This window comes from Staurois parvus, unplaced genomic scaffold (genome assembly GCF_062004578.1).
Source record: "Staurois parvus isolate SC_StPar_1 unplaced genomic scaffold, SC_StPar_1.0 ptg000636l, whole genome shotgun sequence".
NCBI classification, from domain to species: Eukaryota; Metazoa; Chordata; class Amphibia; order Anura; family Ranidae; genus Staurois; species Staurois parvus.
Genome location: NW_028318432.1, coordinates 7,343,548 through 7,366,171, shown reverse-complemented (window position 1 = coordinate 7,366,171; position 22,624 = coordinate 7,343,548). Strand labels below are relative to the sequence as shown.

The following is a 22,624-nucleotide window of genomic DNA, read 5'->3' as shown; positions in this document are numbered from 1 at the left end:
GTATTCTGCAACATGTCTTTGCTAAAACAAAATCCCAATACGTGTAAATTAATTGGTTTTTGTGAAAGTCATAGCATTTACAAATGGCGGTATAGATACTGGAATTTTTTTTTTTACTAATAATGGTGGTGATCAGCGACTTATAACAGGACTTCAGGACTGCGGTGGGCATTCTGAGACCGGGGGGGAACTGACTTGGTGTCACTGACATCCCCAGTGACACCAATACAGTGATACATTGTACTAATAGCACTGGGCAGGAAGGGGTTAACATTAGGGGCGATCAAAGGGTAACTGTGTGCTGTGAGTGTTTTACTAGGGGGAGAGGGGGGGTGCTTCGGTGATTGTCAGTAATCACCATGCGCTGGCGGGTAATCACCGGCCGGGACCCCGTGATTGACAGCTACGAATGGCAGCGCGGGTAGGGCGCGAGAGCGGCTAGCGTGCGCGCCCTACCTATATATACATGATTTTGCGCACCCATGCCGCCCTGTAGCAGTATTTCTGCTATAGGGCGGCGCAGAAGTGGTTAAAGTGGCAAATAAAATGCTCCACCCTCTTCCTACCTATTCTTCATACACTGTAAAAAAGATCTGCATATTTACCTACTTTTATGGGTGACATGATGGATCCCGGAATTCACAGTGTTCCCTTGCACAGGGGAGCCAGAGCTGCAGGATCATGTGGCCAGACCAGACCTGATTAGAAAAGGTAAGTATACAAATCTTTTTTTATAGAGCGTATGCAGGATAGGTGGGGAGGAGATATTCTTAAGGATTGTTAGAGTTAGGCTTTACTACCACTTTAAAGTGGTTGTATACCTCAGACATGAAATATAAACAAAGCATATGCCTCTATAGTGTGTACTTGTCTCAATTAAGAGCACTAAGTGTCATTTCTGTCTGCTGCCTAGGTCCTCTAATATCAGCATGAATCATTTCTGACAAGTTTTCCTGACACCAAGAGAAAAAGGTGACAGGGGAGGGACCTCCTGCAGATTGGCAGCCTCAGCTCTGTTCATTGTGAACTGTGTGGAATGGGGTGTGTCCCTTCCCTCCAATCAGCTCTCAGAGCTCTCCTCACTGCACTCTGCAGTGTGTAATTTCAACTCTCTGCCCCCTTTTTTTCTGAATTCTCAGACATGCTTTATAAGTTCAGCACTTTGAGCAGATGTATACAAAAGAAGACTGCAGATAAACAGGTACAAATTATGAAGGAGGATTTTTTCCATCTCCGTGTACCACCTGAGGCCAGTCCCTTCACTGGGTATATGTAAGGGTTTACAACTACTTTAAGGATTTGTGTATATATCTGTTCAGCCATATCTGACTCCTGGATACCATGTCTAATATATTTACCATGTCAATAATACAACCATCAGTCCTTCCCCTCATGTCAGGGTACTAGGTGTAATCCTAGACTCCCATCTGTCCTTTCATCCCCAAAACCAATCACTGTCCAAATCATGTAGACTTCACCTCCACAACATCTCCACGATACGACCGTTCTTAACCTCTGAAACTACTAAGCAACTTATTCACTCCCTGGTTATCGCTCGACTTGACTATTGGAACTCCCTCCTCATTGACCTACTTCATCGCAGGCTATCCCCTCTTCAGTCTATCATGAATGCTGCTGCCAGACTCATCCACCTTAGCAACTGTTCCGTATCTGCCCCTCTCTGCCAATCCCTCCACTGGCTTCCCATTGCCCAACGGATACAATTCAAAACATTAACAATAATATATAAAGCCATTTATAACTCTGCCCCAAATTACATCACCAATCATGTCTCCAAATATCACGCAAGCCGTCCTCTCCGCTCCTCGCACGACCTTCTGCTCTCTAGCTCCGTTATTTCCTCCTCCCATGCTCATCTCCAGGACTTCTCCAGAGCCTCCCCCATGCTCTGGAACTCCCTACCCCAATCTATCCAACTGTCGCCTACTCTGCCCACTTTTAGGCGAGCTCTGAAAAACTCTCTCTTCAGGGAAGCCTATCCTGCCTTCAGCTAATAACCAAATATTCTATTTCCCCTGTCAGTTCATCCTACACAGTTATTACCTTTTGTACCACCAGCCCCTTCTTATTAGATTGTAAGCTCCAAGGAGCAGGGCCCTCCTATCCCTCTTGTATTAAACTGTATCGTTGCTGTATTGTCCAGCTTTATATTGTAAAGCGCTGAGCAAACTGTTGGTGCTATATAAATCCTGTATAACAATAATAATAATATACATGAAAGCCTTTTTCTTCCATTGAATTAGTGCATTTTTGATGAGGTGGGTCACCAGGTCTTTCTTCAACCTTCCCCAATTGCTTGGGCTTGGGACTCGCATGAAGAATGTTATAGTGCATGTACATAGCCAAGTTGCCTAGCAGCATGCCTTTGGGTGTGTGAGTAAGCCCATGCAAATACAGGAAGAACATGCAAACTCCATGCAGATAGTGTCCTGTCCAAGATCTGATCCAAGCGCCCCAGTGCTGCAAGACAGGCATGCTAACCACTAAGTCACCGTGCTGCCTGTTTTTCTTATACTTTAAGTCAACTCATTGATTCCCCTATAATGTCTTCTTCTCTAATAATTGCGGGGAAATCTTTTATCTAATAAACCAGCCTGTAGTATATACGCAGCATCCCTTTCTTGCTGTAGCACATACCTGTGCAGAGGTGGTTACAGCAGAACAACGCAGCAAACCCGCACAAGGCATACGGATCCCTGCCATTGTAACACCAACATAATCCCGTTACTCACCATTCAGTTGGCCGCTACCCAGCAGAGACATGATCCGCTCCGACTTCTGGCTTGTCATCTCCTCCATTGTCTCTAAGCAGTGACTGATGGCTCTTAACAGAACTTTAAAACACAGGAAGGGATGAAACAAACATGCATTGCAGCCGGCTGGGCTGCCACTCCGGGGAAGAGAAGTCTGGCAGGGCTGGGGAGCTCGGCTAAACTCTGCCTCTGTTGGTTCGCTTCCAGAGCTGCTCTCAGTGAGGGCCCCAACAGGTGACGGCCTTCGACGTGGGTACAGGCAGAGTCTGCATGCTTTCCAGGACCGCCGCTCCACATATAGCTACAATTACAGCTGCATTACAGAGGACAGAACTGCAGTGAATTAAAATAAAAAGCCTTGTTAACTCTCCGGTGACCAGACGCACAAAGGGCCATGTGTATCATAGCAGTTGCATCAAAAAAGTGAGAAAAAAAATCAAAAGATGAAAAGAAAAAGTGATCAGGACCCAACTAGCTTTATTCTTTAACCTCCCTAGCGGTCTGATTAGGTCAGTATTTCTGTGCTCAAAGCGGTACATTTTTTTGCATGGAAATATGTTGTTTTTTTTATTGTAGGCCTGTAATTTTTAGGAATAACTCACTGAAATCTGTCCGAACAAGAGTCTAGTAAACATCCCGGGTATGAAACATTGGAAACAAAAACATAAATTATAATTTAATAAATAATCATAAAAAATAATAATACATTTAATTCAATAATATAATCAAACCAAAAACACTGAAATTTGAAATAGAGCGCCAAGTTCGCACATCACTGAGCAAAGTCGCAGAATCGTTTTCAGTGTCTGGTGACGAATTTCCCCACTAATCATTATCACTCAATTCTGCAAGTGGTTCTGATTTACTATCGCTGCTCTCTAGCTGGTCTAAAACCGCTTTTGACCTAAAGGGACGCTTTTTGGACACCATGGACATTTCTAAGTTTCCAGGAAGAAAGAACTGTAAAAATGCAGGCAGGGCACAGGACAAAGCACTCGGGACAAAATGTATGTAAAATGGTTTGACGCATTAATGTTTTACTATGTGATTTTAGTGTATTTCGTGAATGTCACTTTTTGTCATTTTCAAATTTCCCACCAGTTCCATCCCCGTACGTCCCGACGTCGCAGGAAATGGAACCCGGAACACAGATGCCGGCATCGGCTGGAGGAGATGGTCGGGGACACTGCAGGGGGGACATCGCGGGAGAGCAGGACAAGGTAAGAGAAGAAGGGATCCTGGAGCAAATCTGCAAGGTATTCCCGAGTGTAGCTCAGGGTTACCGCTTGTGGTGCTGAAACTTTATACCGAGCTACACTCAGGAATACCGCCAGGGGGGTTAAGTAGATGTAAACCCTAAGCCCTCATTCACAACTGAGCATTTTTCTGCATGTTTCCCATGACTGTGCCTGACGGCACAGAATCCCATTCTTTCTAATTGTCCCTGTTCACACTTGTACGCACAGCCACCCTACACTCTATACGCCGCGCTCAAAAAGTTTTTTGGAGTGTATTAAAGGGGTTCCTGGAAAAAAATGAAAAGTCAGCAACTACAAATCCTGTAGCTGCTGACTTTTAATAAAAGGACACTTACCTGTCTAAAGATCCAGCACCATCCTCACCCGGGTCGGTTCTTCGCCAATCTTCAGGTCCCAGGAGCCAGCATTTTAGTGTGGGAAGTCAACTGTGATTCCTTCAAAGCTGGCTTTCCATTACACATGTGCAAGACGTACTGTGCTGTGCTTTGTTAATGGTCCCACAGCGTCCGGGGACCTGTGACATGTCCTAGAGGGCTGTGGACAAAAAGAGTAGGGCCTGAACTTCCCCTAGGATCCCTTATGCAGAAGAAGGAATCTTTCAAAACTAGGTACCCACTGCCCTTTTGGGTGAAATTCCACTTTAATGAGGAACTATACTCACATTGGATCCAGCAATACGACGTCCCAGATCCCCCCACCCAGCCACTGACATCTCTGAGCCACTGACTTCCAGGTCTCGATTGGTGGCCATTGTCATTGGCCAAGGCAGGGATAATATCACTCCCACGCATGCACAGGAGTTCAATGAGATTTGGCATTGCCAAATTTGTACAGTGAGCTGCGCGTGTAAAGGTAAGTAACTTTAATGTAGAAGAGACAAATCATGTATCTTCTGCATTACAATTACTGCTTGCTCACCCCGTTTTTTATTCTTTTGACCTAAAGTACCACTTTAAATAATTTCTGATACCACAGACTTCAATAGGATCATCTGTAAAGGCACTATATGAACAATTTTGTGCATTTTTATGCCTGAAGAACTCCTCTCTTCCTAAAAAAAACTGCTCTCCTCCCCTTGCCCAGCCCAAGAAACAAATACCTGAAGATTAGATTGTGGGTGCATTGTCAGGGTCCTACAGACACTGCTTCCAACTTTCCTGCCTGCACCTCTGTGTGGGCAGTTAGTTTGAAAACTGCAGGAAATGTTAATGCTTAGTGCTCATCAGCGCCCTCACCGTTCATTGAGACCTAGAAGACATCTCCTGCAGTGGCAGATGGGACTTGTAGTCTCTTCATTCACAGATTGCCTTGAATGAATGAGGAGGATGTGTGGGCGGAGTCCTGCACAGCCACATCCATTTTGAAATGAGACAGAAGGTGCAAGGACAGGAACTCCCTGTCAGAGGAGAGGAAGGAGAATCGCGGGGCGAGGAGCTGGAGTATGTTACATGTTACACCCTAAATATGGGCGTAACATGTAACATGCTCCAGAAGGTGAACTTATCATCTAAGAAAACCTGCAATAACAGTAAATATGGCCCACCACAACTTCCTCTCTCACACTTTGTGATTTGGAATCGCTGACAGAATCACTGCAATTCCTCCCACTATTCCAAATTATATGGCAAATGCAGCACAACATGTGGTGCGTGTTTGGGTTCTATTATCCTTTAATGGCAGCCCAAACACAATGCGATTCTGCTGCGACTGTTGCACGACAGGATTGCAGGCAAACCGAGCCATTAAAAACTGTGTGAAGTTTGCCGCCTAAAATGAAGCAAATGCTGCTTTTCTGGTGACAATCATGCATAAGGCAGCCTATTGAAATGAATGGGCTGGCCCTGGGCAGCCTACTGAAGTGAATGGGCTGGCCCTGGGCAGCATACTGAAGTGAATGGGCTGGCCCTGGGCAGCATACTGAAGTGAATGGGCTGGCCCTGGGCAGCCTACTGAAGTGAATGGGCTGGCCCTGGGCAGCATGCTGAAACACGTGAATGATATGGGAATGTGGCCTAAATGTTAGTTGCTTGGCTGTCTCTGGCTTTAAAGCATAGCTGTCGCTAAATAAAATCCTAAACAGATATATCTGCAAAGAAGATAGGGAATGCTTACATTGTCCTTTCTGCACCACCTGAGCACTGCTCTGTTCATTCATCTGAAGTTTGCAGATGACACTTCTGGGAGTGTCGATGTCCTTGGTACCCGCAGAGTTCATTGCTTCTTCCCATTGACCTCCACTATATGAATCACTAGCACCAAAGATAACTCATCAGCAAGATGGCCATGGAACTCCATAATAAGTGATCTGTGAGGCTGGCCGACAGGCTATACATTAATGTAAATTCCCCCAATAATTGAAGGTTTTCTGCTCATGTTGTAATGTGTGTGGCCATCTTTAGAACCTCTACTGTCAGTCTCTGTTGGAAAAATCCCCCCCACTTCCTGTGGTCACCAGGATAGGAAGTAAGGTAAAGTCTTCACAACAACCATATAGACAAGAATAAAAAGCCAACATTATTTCTATTTCTTCTCCACCCTACATATTGTTGTCTATGTCCCTGTTAGAGATTCATCTCCACTTCATATTGCAGGAGAAGATGGAAATACAAACAACTATATAAACCTCTCCCCATTTTATCCTGATCGAAAAAAAAAAAATGTGTCTGGAGTTTCACTTCAAGCACATACATTACAATAGGGCAACTTTCCAGTATTTGAGGTCATGGGTAGGCTGAATATTGGTCCAAATACAAAATTGCTGCTTCCATTGTGTACACTTGAGAAGTCCACTTTAAATATTTTACATGTGGCTTAATCTAAAAATACCTGATATTATTAACACGGCTCTTTTCATAGGAACGGCAGTAATTCCAGGTAGTAATCCTTTCATTTGGGTATCAGAAGTTGGCCCGGCTCCCAGACAGTGGAGACCGCGGACACAAAGAGTTTATAGAAATGAGGTCAGGTCAGGGACAACCTGATGGCTCCTCTACTACCTGAAACCATTCCCGGGAGACTGACAAACTTTTCAGAGGTCTCGATACAAATGCATGTATTCCAACTCAGTGTCACATTACCTCTTCCTAAGGGAGGGAGTTTTTACGTTTATGGAAAATGCAGTAAGCACTTCATGTGCCTCCCAGACACATAATGAACACCTGCAACTTTTAAACCCCTATTAAAACTTCAGTTTAAATCAGCAAGGTGTTTCAACAGAAAAGGTGTTCAAAGCCTTATAGCTCACCTTTTTTCTTTAGAAAGCATCCATATGTAGACAGGTGGTAGAGCAGGTCCCCTTTAAGGTTCCTCCACCCCCTGGGAGAATGTTGGGATTTTAAGCAGGACCAGGGAGGGAGGTGGGTCAGACTGGAGAAGAAGAGGAAGAGGCAACAACTTGCTGATGGGGAGGACAGGGTATTCCACTGTTTCCCACCCTAGCCCCAAGAGAGAGATGAAGAGTTACAGCAGGAAAGTTCAGGTACAGAGGAAGACCTCAGGAGTTGGTTTGCCCCTCAGTTCCTCCCTTTCTTATCCCAGGAAGAGAGGGAGTGAGGGCCCTTGTGCAGAAGACACAAGCAGTCTCTGGCAGGGCCTAATATTAAATGTTCCTACATGTTGCTCATGGAATTGTGTTGGGTCTTGAAAGAGCCATGTTATCAGTTTAGGTTCTTCAGTGAAAGAACTTAACTACATCCAGTCTTGGTATGCCCTATTCAATCACAATGCTGCTGTGAAGAGAGTGAGAGAGAGAGTTCTACTGATGTCCCCTGGCTGTCGGGCCGGAGAAAGGTGAGGCCAACATCTGGAACCCCTGGGAGTGAGAGGTGAAGCCGCGCAGCCAGGAGGATGGAGAGGGGCTCGGTCTCTGCCCACAATCCACACATTGTGGAGAGTCATTGTCAGGGCAGGAGCCGAGGAACGGACAGGCAGGCCTAACAATGTAACGCACTGGCTGACGACAACCACCACCCACAGACCGGAGTCCCTCAGGGCGCGGAGTCTAAGTCCCAGGCTGCCCTTCACCAGGGCCCCTGATGGTGGGGATGGACTTGACGCAGCCAGGAACCAGGTCGCGGCCCCCGAGACACCTCAGCTGCGGTAATGGCCGCCGCCAATGGCGTGTAGCTGGTGGAAGAAACAAAAGAGTAGTCAGACAAGCCGGGGTCAACAACAACAGGACAAAACAGTACAGGACAGCAGACGAGAATCACAGGTCACAAGCCGGGTTCAGCAACAGAGGGTCAGATCAAAGGAGAATACAAAGAATAGTCAAGTCACAAGCCGAATCAGAATACCAGGAGAGTCGCGAGAGTCAGAACATAGTAATAGTAACACAAAGACACAAGACACAAGTGCAAAGAGCATGTGCGGGCCACAGGCTTATATGTCATCAGCCACGCCCCTCTGGGGGGTGGACCTCAGAGACCTGAAGGCATAAAAAGGACTCCCCTCATGCACAGCAGAATCCAAGATGGACGCCAGCACATGGAGTAACATAACCTCAGGGAAAAGGTAGGACCTTGACAGTACCTCCTCCTCAAGGGCCCCTCCCCCTCCGCGGCTCAACAAAAGGTTTCTGAGGAAAGAGGGTATGAAAAGCGCGGAGGAGGGCAGGAGCATGGACATCCGCGGAAGGAACCCAGGAACGCTCCTCAGGACCATAACCGCGCCAATGAACCAGGAACTGTAATCGACCGCGCACCAATCGAGAGTCCAGGATCCGGCTCACCTCATACTCCTCATGACCGTCAACCCGGACAGGACGGGGCCGAGGCAAAGAGGTAGTGAAGCGATTGCAGATCAGAGGTTTCAACAGGGAAACATGAAAGATATTGGAGATCCGCATCCCAGACGGAAGGGCAAGGGCATAGGCCACCGGATTCACTTTGCGGAGAATGCGGAAAGGACCGACAAAACGGGGAGCTAGTTTGGGTGTGGGCACCCGAAGATTGAGGTTGCAAGTAGACAACCACACCCGATCGCCGACCTGGTATGAAGGAGCGGGCAACCGTCTGCGATCAGCCTGGAACTTTTGGCGCTGAGCTGAGTCCCTCAAGGCCCTCTGGATCTGCCCCCATGAAGAACGCAGGGCAGCAAGATGGTTCTCCACAGCCGGAATGTCCTGTGGTGAGAACCTCTCAGGTAATACTGCGGGTTGGAACCCATAGTTGGCCATGAAGGGCGACATCCCGGAGGAGGAGTTGACCGCCGAGTTCCTGGCAAACTCTGCCCAAGGCAGGAGATCGGCCCAATCGTCCTGATGGTCTGAAATATAACATCGAAGGAATTGTTCTAAGGCCTGATTGGAACGCTCCGCAGCCCCATTGGACTGCGGGTGGTAGGCTGAGGAAAAGGAGAGACTAATACCCAACTGGGAGCAGAAGGCGCGCCAGAATCTGGACATGAGCTGACTCCCGCGGTCCGAGACAATCACCTTAGGCAACCCATGTAGGCGAAAAATCTCCCTGGAAAAGACCGTGGCCAGTTCTTGCGCTGTGGGTAATTTCCTGAGTGGAATGCAATGGCACATCTTGGAAAACCGATCGATGATCATGAGGATGACCGTATGACCCCGAGACACCGGGAGGTCTACAATAAAGTCCATCCCTAGATGTGACCAAGGACGCTCCCCATTGGGAATGGGTTGCAGAAGACCCAAAGGGAGATGTCGTGGAGACTTATTCTGGGCACAGATCGAACATGCCGCTACATAAGAGGCAATGTCGGCACGGAGGGTTGGCCACCAGAATAAGCGAGAGACGACCCAACACAGCTGGTTCTTCCCCGGATGCCCGGCAGTTTTGGCGTTATGGTAGGTACGCAGCAGGCGGGTGCGCAATCCCTCGGGTACAAAACATCTACCCTCCGGCCTCCCGGGGGGAGCATCAGATTGGGCCGCCAAAATCTGCTCCCCAAGAGGAGAGGTCAGACTGGTGCGAATGGCAGCCAGGATCTGATCTGGAGGAATAACCGAGATTGGCTCAGAGTCTTCCCTGGACAACTCAGAGTATTGCCGTGATAACGCATCAGCCCTGACATTCTTGGAACCAGGCAAATATGAAACCACATAGTTGAAGCGTGACAAGAACAGAGCCCATCTGGCCTGGCGGGGTGTCAATCTTTTGGCCTCCGAAAGATAAGTCAGGTTCTTATGATCGGTAAGAATGAGGACCGGAACCGCGGAGCCCTCGAGCAGGTGCCTCCATTCCTTGAGAGCCAGAATGATTGCCAACAACTCCCGATCTCCAATCTGGTAGTTTCACTCTGCAGAGGAAAGCTTCCTGGAGTAGAACCCACAGGGAAGTAGGGGTCCATCGGGCGACCGACGTTGAGACAGGAGAGCGCCTACTCCCGTCTCGGATGCATCAACCTCAAGGACAAAGGGCAATCCAGGATTGGGATGAGACAGTATCGGAGCCGACGCAAAGGCGGATTTCAGAGCCTCGAACGCTACGATGGCCTCGGGTGGCCACTCGTGAGGATTACTGCCCTTCTTGGTTAGGTCTGAGAGAGGCTTTGCCAGCGTGGAGAAGTTCCGGATGAACTTCCGATAGTAGTTGGCAAAACCCAAAAAGCGCTGAATGGGCCGAAGACCATTGGGACGAGGCCACTGCAGAACCGCCGAAACCTTCTGAGGGTCCATGGAGAATCCCTCCGCAGAAATGATGTAGCCTAAAAAGGCAACTTGGGATCGATGGAATTCGCACTTCTCAAGTTTACAAAAAAGTTCGTTCTCACGTAATCGTTGCAGCACCTGCTTGACATCCTGGATATGGGACTCCATGGAGGCAGAGTAAACCAGGATGTCATCCAAGTAAACTACCACGCACTGCTGCAACAAATCACGAAGGACATCGTTTATGAATTCCTGAAAAACTGCGGGCGCGTTACACAACCCGAAGGGCATCACCAGGTATTCGTAGTGACCGGTTCTGGTGTTAAACGCGGTCTTCCACTCATCCCCCTGTTTGATACGTACGAGGTTGTACGCCGCCCTAAGGTCAAGTTTGGTAAAGACTGTTGCCCCCTTAAGGCGGTCGAATAACTCAGTAATCAAGGGAATCGGGTAGGCATTCTTAGTGGTGATTCGATTAAGACCCCTATAATCGATGCAAGGCCTCAATTCACTACCCTTCTTCTTTACAAAGAAAAAGCCCGCTCCTGCTGGGGAAGTAGACTTATGAATGTGCCCCCGGGAAAGCGCATCCGCAACGTATTCCTCCATGGCCTTATTCTCCGCAACCGAGAGAGGATACACCCTGCCACGCGGAGGAGTGGCACCGGGTTGCAAGGATATGGCGCAGTCATAAGGACGATGAGCAGGTAAGGCACCACCGCGTACCTTATCAAACACGTCCTGGTACTCCCCATAATCAGAGGGCAACGCAGAGTCCGAGGAGGCACACAACACCTTAACCGGCCCACGGATGCACCCGGCCCCACACTGTGGAGACCACGAGAGAATCTCGGCTGTTTGCCAATTGAAGGCTGGATTGTGCATCTGGAGCCAGGGATACCCCAAAACCACCGAATAGTGCGGAGAAGAAATCACCTGGAAACAGGCCAACTCCCTGTGAACAGCCCCAATAGCTACTTCCACTGGCACAGTCTCATGGGTAACCTGCGGTGGTTGCAGGGGCCTGCCATCTATCGCCTCGAGAACCAATGGGGTAACTCGAGCCTGCAGGGGAATGGAGTGCTGGGCAGCAAACGAGCTGTCCATAAACAACCCGCTGGCCCCAGAATCTACCAACGCCTGGGCCGTCACCGAGCCCTCCGCCCAAGAGAGGACAACGGTGATCAGTGGCTTATCTCTGTGGAACGCCGGGGACGAGGAGACTCCACCCAAGATCTGTCCCCGACAGGATCTCAGGTGTGAGCGTTTCCCGGACGGACCGGACAGGACTGCCGAAAGTGCCCACCAAGACCACAGTACAGGCAGCGACCCTCCCGACGCCGAGCGGCCCGCTCCCCCTCGGAAAGGCGAGCAAACCCCAGCTGCATGGGCTCACCACCAGACAATCCATCCCCAGGAGGCGTGGGAGGAGAGGGAGGAACGGGTGGGACAGAAAATGCAGGTACCAGTCGATTGGAAGGCCTCCGCAGGCGTTCCTTGAGTGAAGGCCTCTCCCTGAGCCTGGTGTCAATCAGGATCAGGAAAGAGATGAGCTCCTCCAACACCACAGGCAGTTCCTTGGCTGCAATCTCGTCCTTCAGTGTGTCAGAAAGACCATGGGAAAACGCAGCCACCAGAGCCTCATTGTTCCAACTGACCTCTGCTGCCAGGGTACGAAACTCTATGGCGTACTCGGCCACGGTCCGTGAACCCTGAGGCATGGTCATGAGCAGGTTGGCCGCCGAGGCAGAACGAGCCGGTACGTCGAATACCCTACGGAAGGCATCGACAAAACCGGAAAAACCTTGAATCACCGGGTCGTTCCTCTCCCATAAGGGATTTGCCCAGGCCAAGGCCTTGTCTGAGAGTAGTGAAATTAGGAACCCCACCTTTGACCTCTCAGACGGGAAGGCGTGGGGTATTAATTCAAAATAAATACCCACCTGGTTGAGGAACCCACGACACTGACTCGGCTCACCCCCAAAGCGCTGTGGAAGAGGGGCAGAGCCAGTCATACCTCTGGGTGCCGCTGATGCAGCCACCGAGGTGGTGGACGCAATAGGCGGAGAAGCAGCGGGAGAGACCACCGGAGTGACTACCGGCCTAATAGCACCAGGAGCAAGGTGTGCAGTGCGTGCAAGCAGAGTTTGCAACGCCTGAGCGAACTGATCCAACAGGTGATCCTGTTGATCGAGTCTGGCGACTAGCGTTGGGAGCGAAGGCGTGCCTGCACCGTCAGGGTTCATGGCACTTGTGTAATGTCAGGGCAGGAGCCGAGGAACGGACAGGCAGGCCTAACAATGTAACGCACTGGCTGACGACAACCACCACCCACAGACCGGAGTCCCTCAGGGCGCGGAGTCTAAGTCCCAGGCTGCCCTTCACCAGGGCCCCTGATGGTGGGGATGGACTTGACGCAGCCAGGAACCAGGTCGCGGCCCCCGAGACACCTCAGCTGCGGTAATGGCCGCCGCCAATGGCGTGTAGCTGGTGGAAGAAACAAAAGAGTAGTCAGACAAGCCGAGGTCAACAACAACAGGACAAAACAGTACAGGACAGCAGACAAGAATCACAGGTCACAAGCCGGGTTCAGCAACAGAGGGTCAGATCAAAGGAGAATACAAAGAATAGTCACAAGCCAAATCAGAATACCAGGAGAGTCACGAGAGTCAGAACAGAGTAATAGTGATACAAGACACAAGTGCAAAGAGCATGTGCGGGCCACAGGCTTGTATGTCATCAGCCATGCCCCTCTGGGGGGTGGACCTCAGAGACCTGAAGGCATAAAAAGGACTCCCATCATGCACAGCAGAATCCAAGATGGACGCCAGCACATGGAGTAACATAACCTCAGGGAAAAGGTAGGACCTTGACAGTCATTGGGCAAAGTGTCATATTGCCCAGAAGGTCAGTTACATTGGAGGTTGCCTCGACATGCTCACTATGGCCATGGCCAAGGCAGCCTGCCACCCGCCAACACATAGCCTGGCTAGAATAGCATGTTCCCTGCCTGCATGCTGTAGAGACGGACCCTTGTGTGTGGAAGCAGTGGTCTCTCTGAAAAGTTCCGACATACCCCCTGCTAAATTGGAGCTAGAGCTCTCCAATCATCAATGAGCGTAATCTTTGCTGGTTGAAGAGCTCAGGCTCTGACTCAGAAGGGAACATGTTAATCCTCTGCAGAGAGACCACTGCTTCCACACACAGAACAAGGGACCTTCTCTGTAGCATGCTGGCAGGGGATTGACTTTTCTACTCATGAAGTGTAGCTTTCTATTTTTAAGGATTTTTTTCCTTTATTTTCACCTGTGACCTGCCAGTAACACATTTCCTGTCCTAGGGTGACAGCAGTCACTCACTGTATTGCATTTAAGAGGAAGCAGTGTTATCACCCTAAAACAAGATTTCAGAACACCTCTACCTAGCCTCATTTTAACAACATGGAGGGAGGGGGGTGTTTTGTAGTTCACATAAGAGAGCTGGGAAGATTGAGATAACATTGAGATTTCAATTCAGGGCACAGGAAGTAACAAGAATAGAGGTTTTCTGGCAGGATCAGCGGGTATATTTGTGTACTGTAAGCCCAAAGCTGTAAATGCTGAGCGATGCTGTAGGAGCAGGGGAATGTTCTATCCTTTCTTTTAGAGATCCTGTGTTGATAGGATCACTGTTTCCCTAGCAGGGCTGAAAAACTGCATGAAATTAGTAGAAAAAGTATTTGAATTCCAGTGATAGTTTCAGAGCAAAGCTCGCCATTCATATTCCTATAGAAAGTAATCATGAATAAATAAATAAGACCTTATCTGCAAAATTTCTAAATTCTGACATGTCTTCAAAGTGTCACTCACGGATTACTATAACATCCAAGGAATCCAGTATTTCAAGGTGTATTGATTTAAGAACATGACATGAATCTGACATGAACAAAGCACGGTTTATTCTTCATTGTGGGAAATTTTTACATGTTTTCTTGATTTTGTAAAAGATGCGCTCGAAATAGACATTGAGATGTTAAAGGTAACTGAACCTTTAGAAAAACTACAGATATGCTTTTGGCTTTGCCGCTCTGACCTAAAGTCGCACCCTACCCTCTCCCAGATACATACTTATCTGAATACGGACCTGCATGATTCTTAAAACAGTTTTAAAAAAATTAAAATAATAAACATATTGTACTCACCTTCTCTGTGCAATGGTATTGCCCCGAACCTCCTTTTCTGAAGTCCCCCAACAGCGATATTGGCTCTTCTGTGTCTGCCCCAATAGCAAGCCCTTAGTATGGGGGCAGATCTGTGGGCTCGATCATAAACCGGGCTGTGTGCGTCCATTGACTTGTGAGAGCAGGGAGAGAAGACTGAATCAATACCAGACTCAGGGACAGCAAGTGGGCCCACTGATAACTGGCCTTGCTTCCACCCAAAATTTTGGTGAATGCCATGAGTTTTTGGTGAAACTTTTCCATTTTAGCAACATGCATTGAAGTCAATGAAAAAGGCTAAATTGTTTTTAGAGGTGCAATGCGCCTAAAGTGGCTTCTGAACATTATGGAAGCTCCTTTCAGCTACTCTTGATAAGCTTGTTCCAAAGAACAGCCCCTATTAGCCTTCTTATTTCACATTTTTTTTGCACAACCCCTTAAACACACCCTGTTTTCTATTGAACAAAAAACTGCCATAAGTAGCCCAATAAGCAAGGTAAAGCCGGCCATAGATGGATTGAATTTCAGCTTGTTCAACAGCGACAGGTCGAGATTGGATCTGGATCCATTTACGGGCAGGCTGGTTGTATTGAAGTTGATCCATCGATCAGCTTCAGTACAACCTGCCTGTAGGATTTTTTCATACGAAAACTGCTGGTGGCTATATCCACTAGCAGTAATCACTGTGTCTTGCTGGCATGGAAGGCTCCCCACTGGCAGAACACAATGGCTCAGCAGGAGGAATTCTCTGATCAATGATGACTGTGTTGATGGGGGAGAAGAGAAATTTTCCTTTTTGCAACCTATGGTTGCAGGAAAAGACCTCATATCATCTATGGCCTGCCTTTGAGTCTCTGATTTAGTTAAATTTCACCAGTGGCAAAATCAATCATTTCACAGTGAGATCAATTTGGCCAAAATCACTCTGCATATATCTAAGAGATGGTGGAGTTTATCTTCTAAAGGTGTACAGACTGTTCGCTTAGAAATGTGAGTATTCACGAAGTTCAATAATAAGGCCTAGCTAAGTTCACATCAACCATCCAATCATGAGCAAGAACAAATACTGTTTTTTTGAAAGCAGAACTCCATGTAAATGTCTTATTTTCCCATGTAGTGGAGCTGTGCCCACATTGCATGGGAAAACTGCTCATTTTGTCCAGGGGTTTAGGGATTTAGTTATACTTACCTTGTCCTCTGATCCTCTGGAAAACTGAGCTCCCCCATGTCCAGCGGTGGACTGTTCCTGCCGTCCTCACACCCAGAGCCGGTCTATGGACGTGATGACTTCAGGAACAGTCCATTCACAAGACCGCTAGTGTGCAGGGGGGCAGAAGCAGCAGGGACTGGTCTTGAGCAGATTTGGTAAGTATATCTTCACTGTAATCACCCCTAGACAAAAACAAGCAGTTAGTCCACGCAGTGCGGGCACAGCCCCACTGCATGCTTTAAAAACATTTTTGCCCAGATTTCTGTTTTAAATAACCTTTGAGCGTGATTGAGTATCCAGACTGAACCCATCTTCACCTTCTTCTCTAAGCTTAGACAGCATTCACTTTGCTAAGTGAACATTCACTTTCCTAAATGAACATTCACTTTCCTAAATGAACAGTTTGTGCTCCTTTAATAAATCAACTTGTCTATGTCTTTGAGCTGGAAGAGTACAAAGTCACCGATAATGACAGGCAGCTGTAATGAGGCCTCCTATGCTCGGTGTAGAGGTGGGATGATTGTGTACAGTCTGGAGCCTGACTTTAGAATGAGCGGGCTAATGAGGACATATCTTGATGACTATTTTAGTCCTGGGAAATCAGATCTCAGCACAGGGCTGCATACCGCTTCTGTGTAGCCTACAGAAACATCCACCAATGTTTTTACAGGGATGGTCTAAGATAATGGCCTTTTTCACATGGGAAGGGGGGGGATTACATCTGTGCCTTCTTGTTTGGGCCATGTTTACCTGCAGAGGTGTTTGGTGCATCCCCGTGCTGGTGCTGACAGTCCCATTCATGTCTATCAGGCCACAGTGGGGTTGACTAAGGCCTGTCGTACATGGGTCGATTTTTGAATGATTTTTCATTCGAAAATCAGCCTAAGAATAATCGGTTGATTTTCGCTCTGTTAGTGAGGCAATGGCACCGGCTGATTTGTGTGGTTCCTCCCCATTTCGTTTATCAGGCATGCTGGAAAATTCATGAAAAACGACCGATTTTCTAAATCATTGGTGGCACCATCGGATTATAGAACGATGTCTTCAATTTTCGATCAAAAAGTTGTTTGGAATTCGACCCATGTATGGCCTGCTTTAGTAAAACCAGAGAGTGCAAAATCTGGTGCAGCTGTGCATGGTAGCCAATCAGCTTCTAACTTCAACTTGTTCAATTAAGCTTTGACAAAAAAACCTGGAAGCGGATTGCTTTCTATGCACAGCTACACCAGATTTTGCACTCTCCAGTTTTTAAATCAACCCCAGTGTCCGCATGGACACACGTGTCCATTTATGACATCTACGTGGGTGCGGGTTCATGTCCCCAAACTCATCCTGGGTGCATTGAGGGCCTTGCACCCACAGCAGCACAGATGTCACACCGGGAGCAGCGGCTGTGTCTTTGCAACTGCTGCATCCCAATAAACAGCTATGGGCCAGCCAGCACGGAGATGCACAGAACACACAAATCACGGCCCTGCATGAGACACAGATGTATTTGCCCTGTGTGAACAAGGACTTAGTTCTAAACTGTTTTTGATCTCCAGGATGTTAAATATCTGTCCTTGGAAAGTGTTTGTCCTAGGAAATGTTCTTACTATTCTGTGCTGACAACTCATCATATGCATTACCCTTGTATCTGCATTTTAATTTTCTATGTATTCGCTGACGTACAGCTCCAGACAAAGCATTATTTTCAAAAATGTTTGATTTTTTAAAATTAAATAGTTCTGTCAATTTTTATTTTGGTGTGTCTGCCCCTGCTGGTGAAATTTAGAATCACTTTCTGTCCTAGTGACATCTGGACAAGAAATGCAGACAGCAAGGTGATATCCCTTTCCCATTATACTAACAAAATGTGCTTTGCTGCAGTCTGTGCGCTTTCTGTTCTGACAGCACTGCTGAGATTTATTTCAGGCACTTATATAGCGCCGTCAATTTACACAGCACATTACATATATATTGTACATTCATATCAGTCCCTAACCCTCAAGGAGCGTACAATCTAATGTCCCTAACTTACATTCATACATACACATAGTATGATCCAGTTAACCTACCAGTATGTCTTTGGAGTGTGGAAGGAAACCAGAGTACACGGAGGAAACCCACACAGACACAGGGAGAACATGCAAACTCCAGGCAGGCAGTGTCGGAGTTGGGATTCAAAACGTACTGCCAGGCAGAAGTGATAACCACTTAGCCACTGTGCTGCCCATTTCAAATTCATCAACATGTGTATTTAACCACTTGCCAACCCCGCTATAGCTGAATAATGGCTACAGCGCGTTTGTCCAGTTCTGGGAGGGCGTCATATGACGTCCTCCCAGAACGTGCCCACAGCGGCGTGCGCCCGGCGCTGTCAGCGATCGCTGTTTCCTACAAACACAGCTGATCACATGACATGGTAAAAGGCCAATCACAGCGGCCTTTTACCAAGTGATCAGCTGTGTCCAATGACATAGCAGATGACAAAGTAAATACAGTTGCCAGTTATCAGCAGCACTTTCCTCACGCTATCACAGTGCCACTCATCAGTGCCCATCAGTGATGCCAGTCAGTACCACCAGTCATTGCTGTCAATCAGTGCCGCCAGTCAGTGCCGCCTATCAGTGCCCATCAGTGCTGCCTATCAGTACCTATCAGTGCCTTTTGTCAGTGCCACCTATCAGTGTCACCTATCAATGTCTATCATTGCTGCATATCAGTGCAGCAGCATCAATGCCTCCTCATCAATGCCCAACAATGCTGCCTCATCAGTGCAGCCTATCAGCGCCCATCAGTGTTGCCTATCAGTGTTCATCAGTGATGCCTATCAGTGCAGCCTCATCAACACACATCAGTGAAGGAGAAAAGTTACCTGTTTGCAAAATTTTATAATAGAAACAAAGAAAAATGTTTCTTTTTAAAAATATTTTGCTCTTTTTTGTTTATAGTACAAAAAATAAAAACCCCAGTGGTGATTAAAGTCCACTAAAACAAAAACTGTATTTGTGTGAAAAAAATTACAAAAATTTAATATGGGTACAATGTTACGTGGACTTGTATGTCAATGCGGAACCCATTTGAAGTGAAAAAGCCTATTACCACAGGCCCTTAAAATGAATCTAAAGTTTAATTTATTTTTTTTAAAATAACAAACATGTTATTTTTACCAGCTCTGTGCAGTGGTTTTGCACAGAGCAGCCCGGATCCTCCTCTTCTCGGGTCCCCTGCTGGTGCTCCATGCCCCTCCCTCCTGTCGGGTGCCCCCACAGCAAGCAGCTTGCTATGGGGGCACCCGCTGCTCCGTGTATCCATTTACACATGGAGCTGTGGCTCGGCCCTGACCCCTCACACTTCTCATTGGCTCACTGGCCTGCAGTGCACATCGCTGGATCGAGAGGGGGCTTAAGTGAGTATTGAGGGGGCTGGGGGAGGGGTGCTGCACAGAGAAGGTTTTTTTACCTTTATGCATAGAATGCATGATGGTAAAAAACCTTCAGCCTTTAGAAACACTTTAACTACTTGCTCTTCACATGATTTACCCGCCTTCCTGGCCAGGCCATTTTTTGCGATACGGCGCTGCTTTAATTTAACTGACAATTGCGTGGTCATGTAGCGCTGCACCCAAATGAAATTTATGTCCTTTTTTTCCTACAAATAGAGCTTTCTTTCAGTGGTATTTGATTGTCAGTGCATTTTTTATTTTTTGTGCTATACACAAAAAATGCTGACAATTTTGAAAAAAGAACAATATTTTTGCCTTTTTGCTATAACAAATATCAAGTTAATAAAAAAAAATGTTTTCTTAAAAATCTTTTTATTTCTTTTCTCATAGAGAATAAACAAGAAAAACTTACATAACACAGCTTTTGGGCATTCCCCAAATTCACTTCTAACATAAATTACTAACATAAACAGTTCTGAACTTCTACAACCAATCGGTAATTAAAACCTCTGCTCGGTCCAATTTAAACAGAGAAAACAGATGCTATAATACAATCTCCACCATATTACCCAGACATAAGAAATGAAAGGAAGACAGTAATATCTCTCCCATCCCATTGCAAAAGACCCATAAAACTACTCTATTTACCACTGCCCCCACCTGATCAAAAACATATCATTATAAGCAGTACAATTGTAATGAGCTTGGGTAGATGCGTTGGTAGAAGACTCAATCCATATATGCCATACATTATGGAATTTACCAAGACAGCCTCGAGACCAGGGGTGGGCTGACCATTCGAGAACTCGGGCACTGCCCGAGGGCCCAGGGTCAGTAGGGGACCCCATGAACTGCCCCTGGTACCTTTTTATAGGCTTTTTTGGGTGTGTTTTGAGTGTGGGCAAGGACACAGGGGCCCCATGATCCCCTATTGCCCGGGGGCCCCATGAGTTGCCAGTCCACCCCTGCTCGAGACTCATATGTGGCTTTATATAGGGGGATGGAGGCATTTACTAGGGACTTCCAGAAGTCAAGAGACGGTATCTCAGGCAACCTCCACTTCAGCACTATGGCCTTCCTTACATAAAACAGCAGGAGGCCAAGGAGAGTCCCGGCTGCTCGGCTAAAAGCCAAGTGACCTACCAAGCTGAGCAAGCAGACCTCTACCATCAACGGTATCATAGTCAACTCAGAGACAAACCTCGTAACTTCATCCTAAAATCCATGAATTGCAGAGCAGGCCCAAAACATATGCATGAAGTCAGTGTCTGGGTACATTTCCAGTGGTGGAGGTAGGCCCCTGGATAAATTCTATTTAAACACGGGGGCATATAATATGTTCTGTGTAATATCTTGAACTGTACAAGCCTATCCTTAACTGCCACCAGTTGCTAAAATGGGTACTCCCAAATATCCCCCCAGTCCTCGGCATCCATTTGTGGAAAGTGAGCCTGCCACTTACAGAGCAGACTCTTCAACCCCACACGAATGGAAGGTAGTAAGGCTTTATATATCCGAGAAAGGGGTTTAACTAGGGGGTCTTCTCTTAATAGGGATTCTAAATCAGAACTTTCCAGAACCAGGCAGGTCGATTCAAACTGAGAAGAAAAGGCATGCCGAATCTGAAGGTAGCGGAAAAGATGGGTGTTAGGTAGATCAAACTTCAGTTTCAGAGCATCGAAGGACCTAAGAGTGGCCCCTTCACAGATGTGCTCCAGAGTTTTGATTTCGTGGGAGGCACACACCCTAGGATCAGGTATTGACTGGGAAGTTGTGGATTGAGCCATAAGGGAGTATCAGGTGACCAAGTGCCAGTGGTATGAGGTTGTTTGTCTAGAACCCATTGCCATGCTCTGACAACAGTCTTCATAGACAGAGTGAGAAAATATGGAGCTCTAGTGCCTCTATACAATAAGTTTCTCAGTGCCTCATAGGACCCCAAATAAGCCTCCAATACTACTGATGAGTTAGAATCGTCCAAAACCAACCAGTTGTGGGCATGAGTGAGCAGTGCCGCTATGAAATAAGCCTGGAAGTCCAGGCACGCCAAATCCCCCAGAGTCCAGGGCCTACGTAGGGTCACCCTGCTGAATCTCGGGGCACCCAATGCCCAAAGATAGGACGAAATTATGGAATCAAGCTTCTTAAAGAAGGTCTTTTGCGCATCCCTGCCATCCTGTAGCAGTACTTCTGCTATAGGGCAGTCAGGAAGCGGTTAATCTCGCCATACACTAATAGAATTTTGTTTGAAAAATTTTTATTTTAAGAACATTTGTAAAATTTACTAATCATTAGAGAGGTCCAACTGATGTTTGTTTTTTTGACTGCAGTGATGAGAAAATTTGTAGGATCAGGGAGGAAAATTTTTCATGAGTGAATGAATTTCTAACAGTGTATGTGGTTTTAGTTTGGGAAATTACATTCATTCCAAGATCGAACATTAAACGCATACAAAATTTTAAAGAACTTTCATCAAATGTGCAATATTTGTACAAATTTTTGTTTGAAGATTTACTAGTGTATAGCCAGATTTCTTCTGACTTCGATAAAGATTGCTATATTTTCCCTTTCTTCTGCTGCGACTTTGAAAATGTTCCTGCACTACTTTGATGCAACTTTTATGCAACTTTACACTCTCTGGCACTCAGAGTCGCATTAAAGTAGTGCAGGAACCTTTTCAAAGTTGCTGCGGCTTTAAAATTGTTCCTGCACTACTTTGATGCAACATTACACTCTCTGGCATTAAAAGTCACATCAAAGTAATGCAAGAACCTTTTCAAAGTCACTGAGACCTTGAAAATATTTCTGCACTACTTTGGTGCGACGTGGGTGCCAGATAGTGTAAATTTGCATCAAAATAAAATCAAAGTTGCACTCAATACTTTCCTATTAACCAAAAAAACCCCAGAAAAACGCAACACTTACGTTTTTGGTGCAGTTCCAATGAAGTCTATTGCACAAAAAAATACTCAATCTACTGCAGAAAAAAAATGCGGCGGCTGACAACACATAGATGTGAACGTGTCCCATAGGAAACCATGTTAAATGGACTGTAATGTGTTTTTGCAAAACGCACAAAAAACGTGTAGGTGTGAACCAGTAATTAAAAAAAATTAAATACAGCCACCACATCTAATGAT

At 46.8% G+C, this 22,624-nt stretch overlaps 1 protein-coding gene across 9 annotated transcripts in view; it reads right to left on the bottom strand.

The window, feature by feature from the left end:
• The window catches only part of KIAA1217 (KIAA1217 ortholog), a 609,023-nt gene that overhangs the window by 412,361 nt on the left and 174,038 nt on the right, over positions 1-22,624 (bottom strand). The window contains exon 1 of one of the 9 annotated variants that reach the window (XM_089693761.1): positions 2,754-2,987. The exons of the other annotated variants lie outside the window; for them this stretch is intronic. Within the exon in view, the coding sequence (XP_089549887.1) occupies positions 2,754-2,820 (67 nt within the window). The 5' untranslated portion in view covers positions 2,821-2,987. Of the gene's footprint in view, positions 1-2,753; positions 2,988-22,624 lie in introns of those variants that run through there. 9 annotated transcript variants of the gene reach the window in all.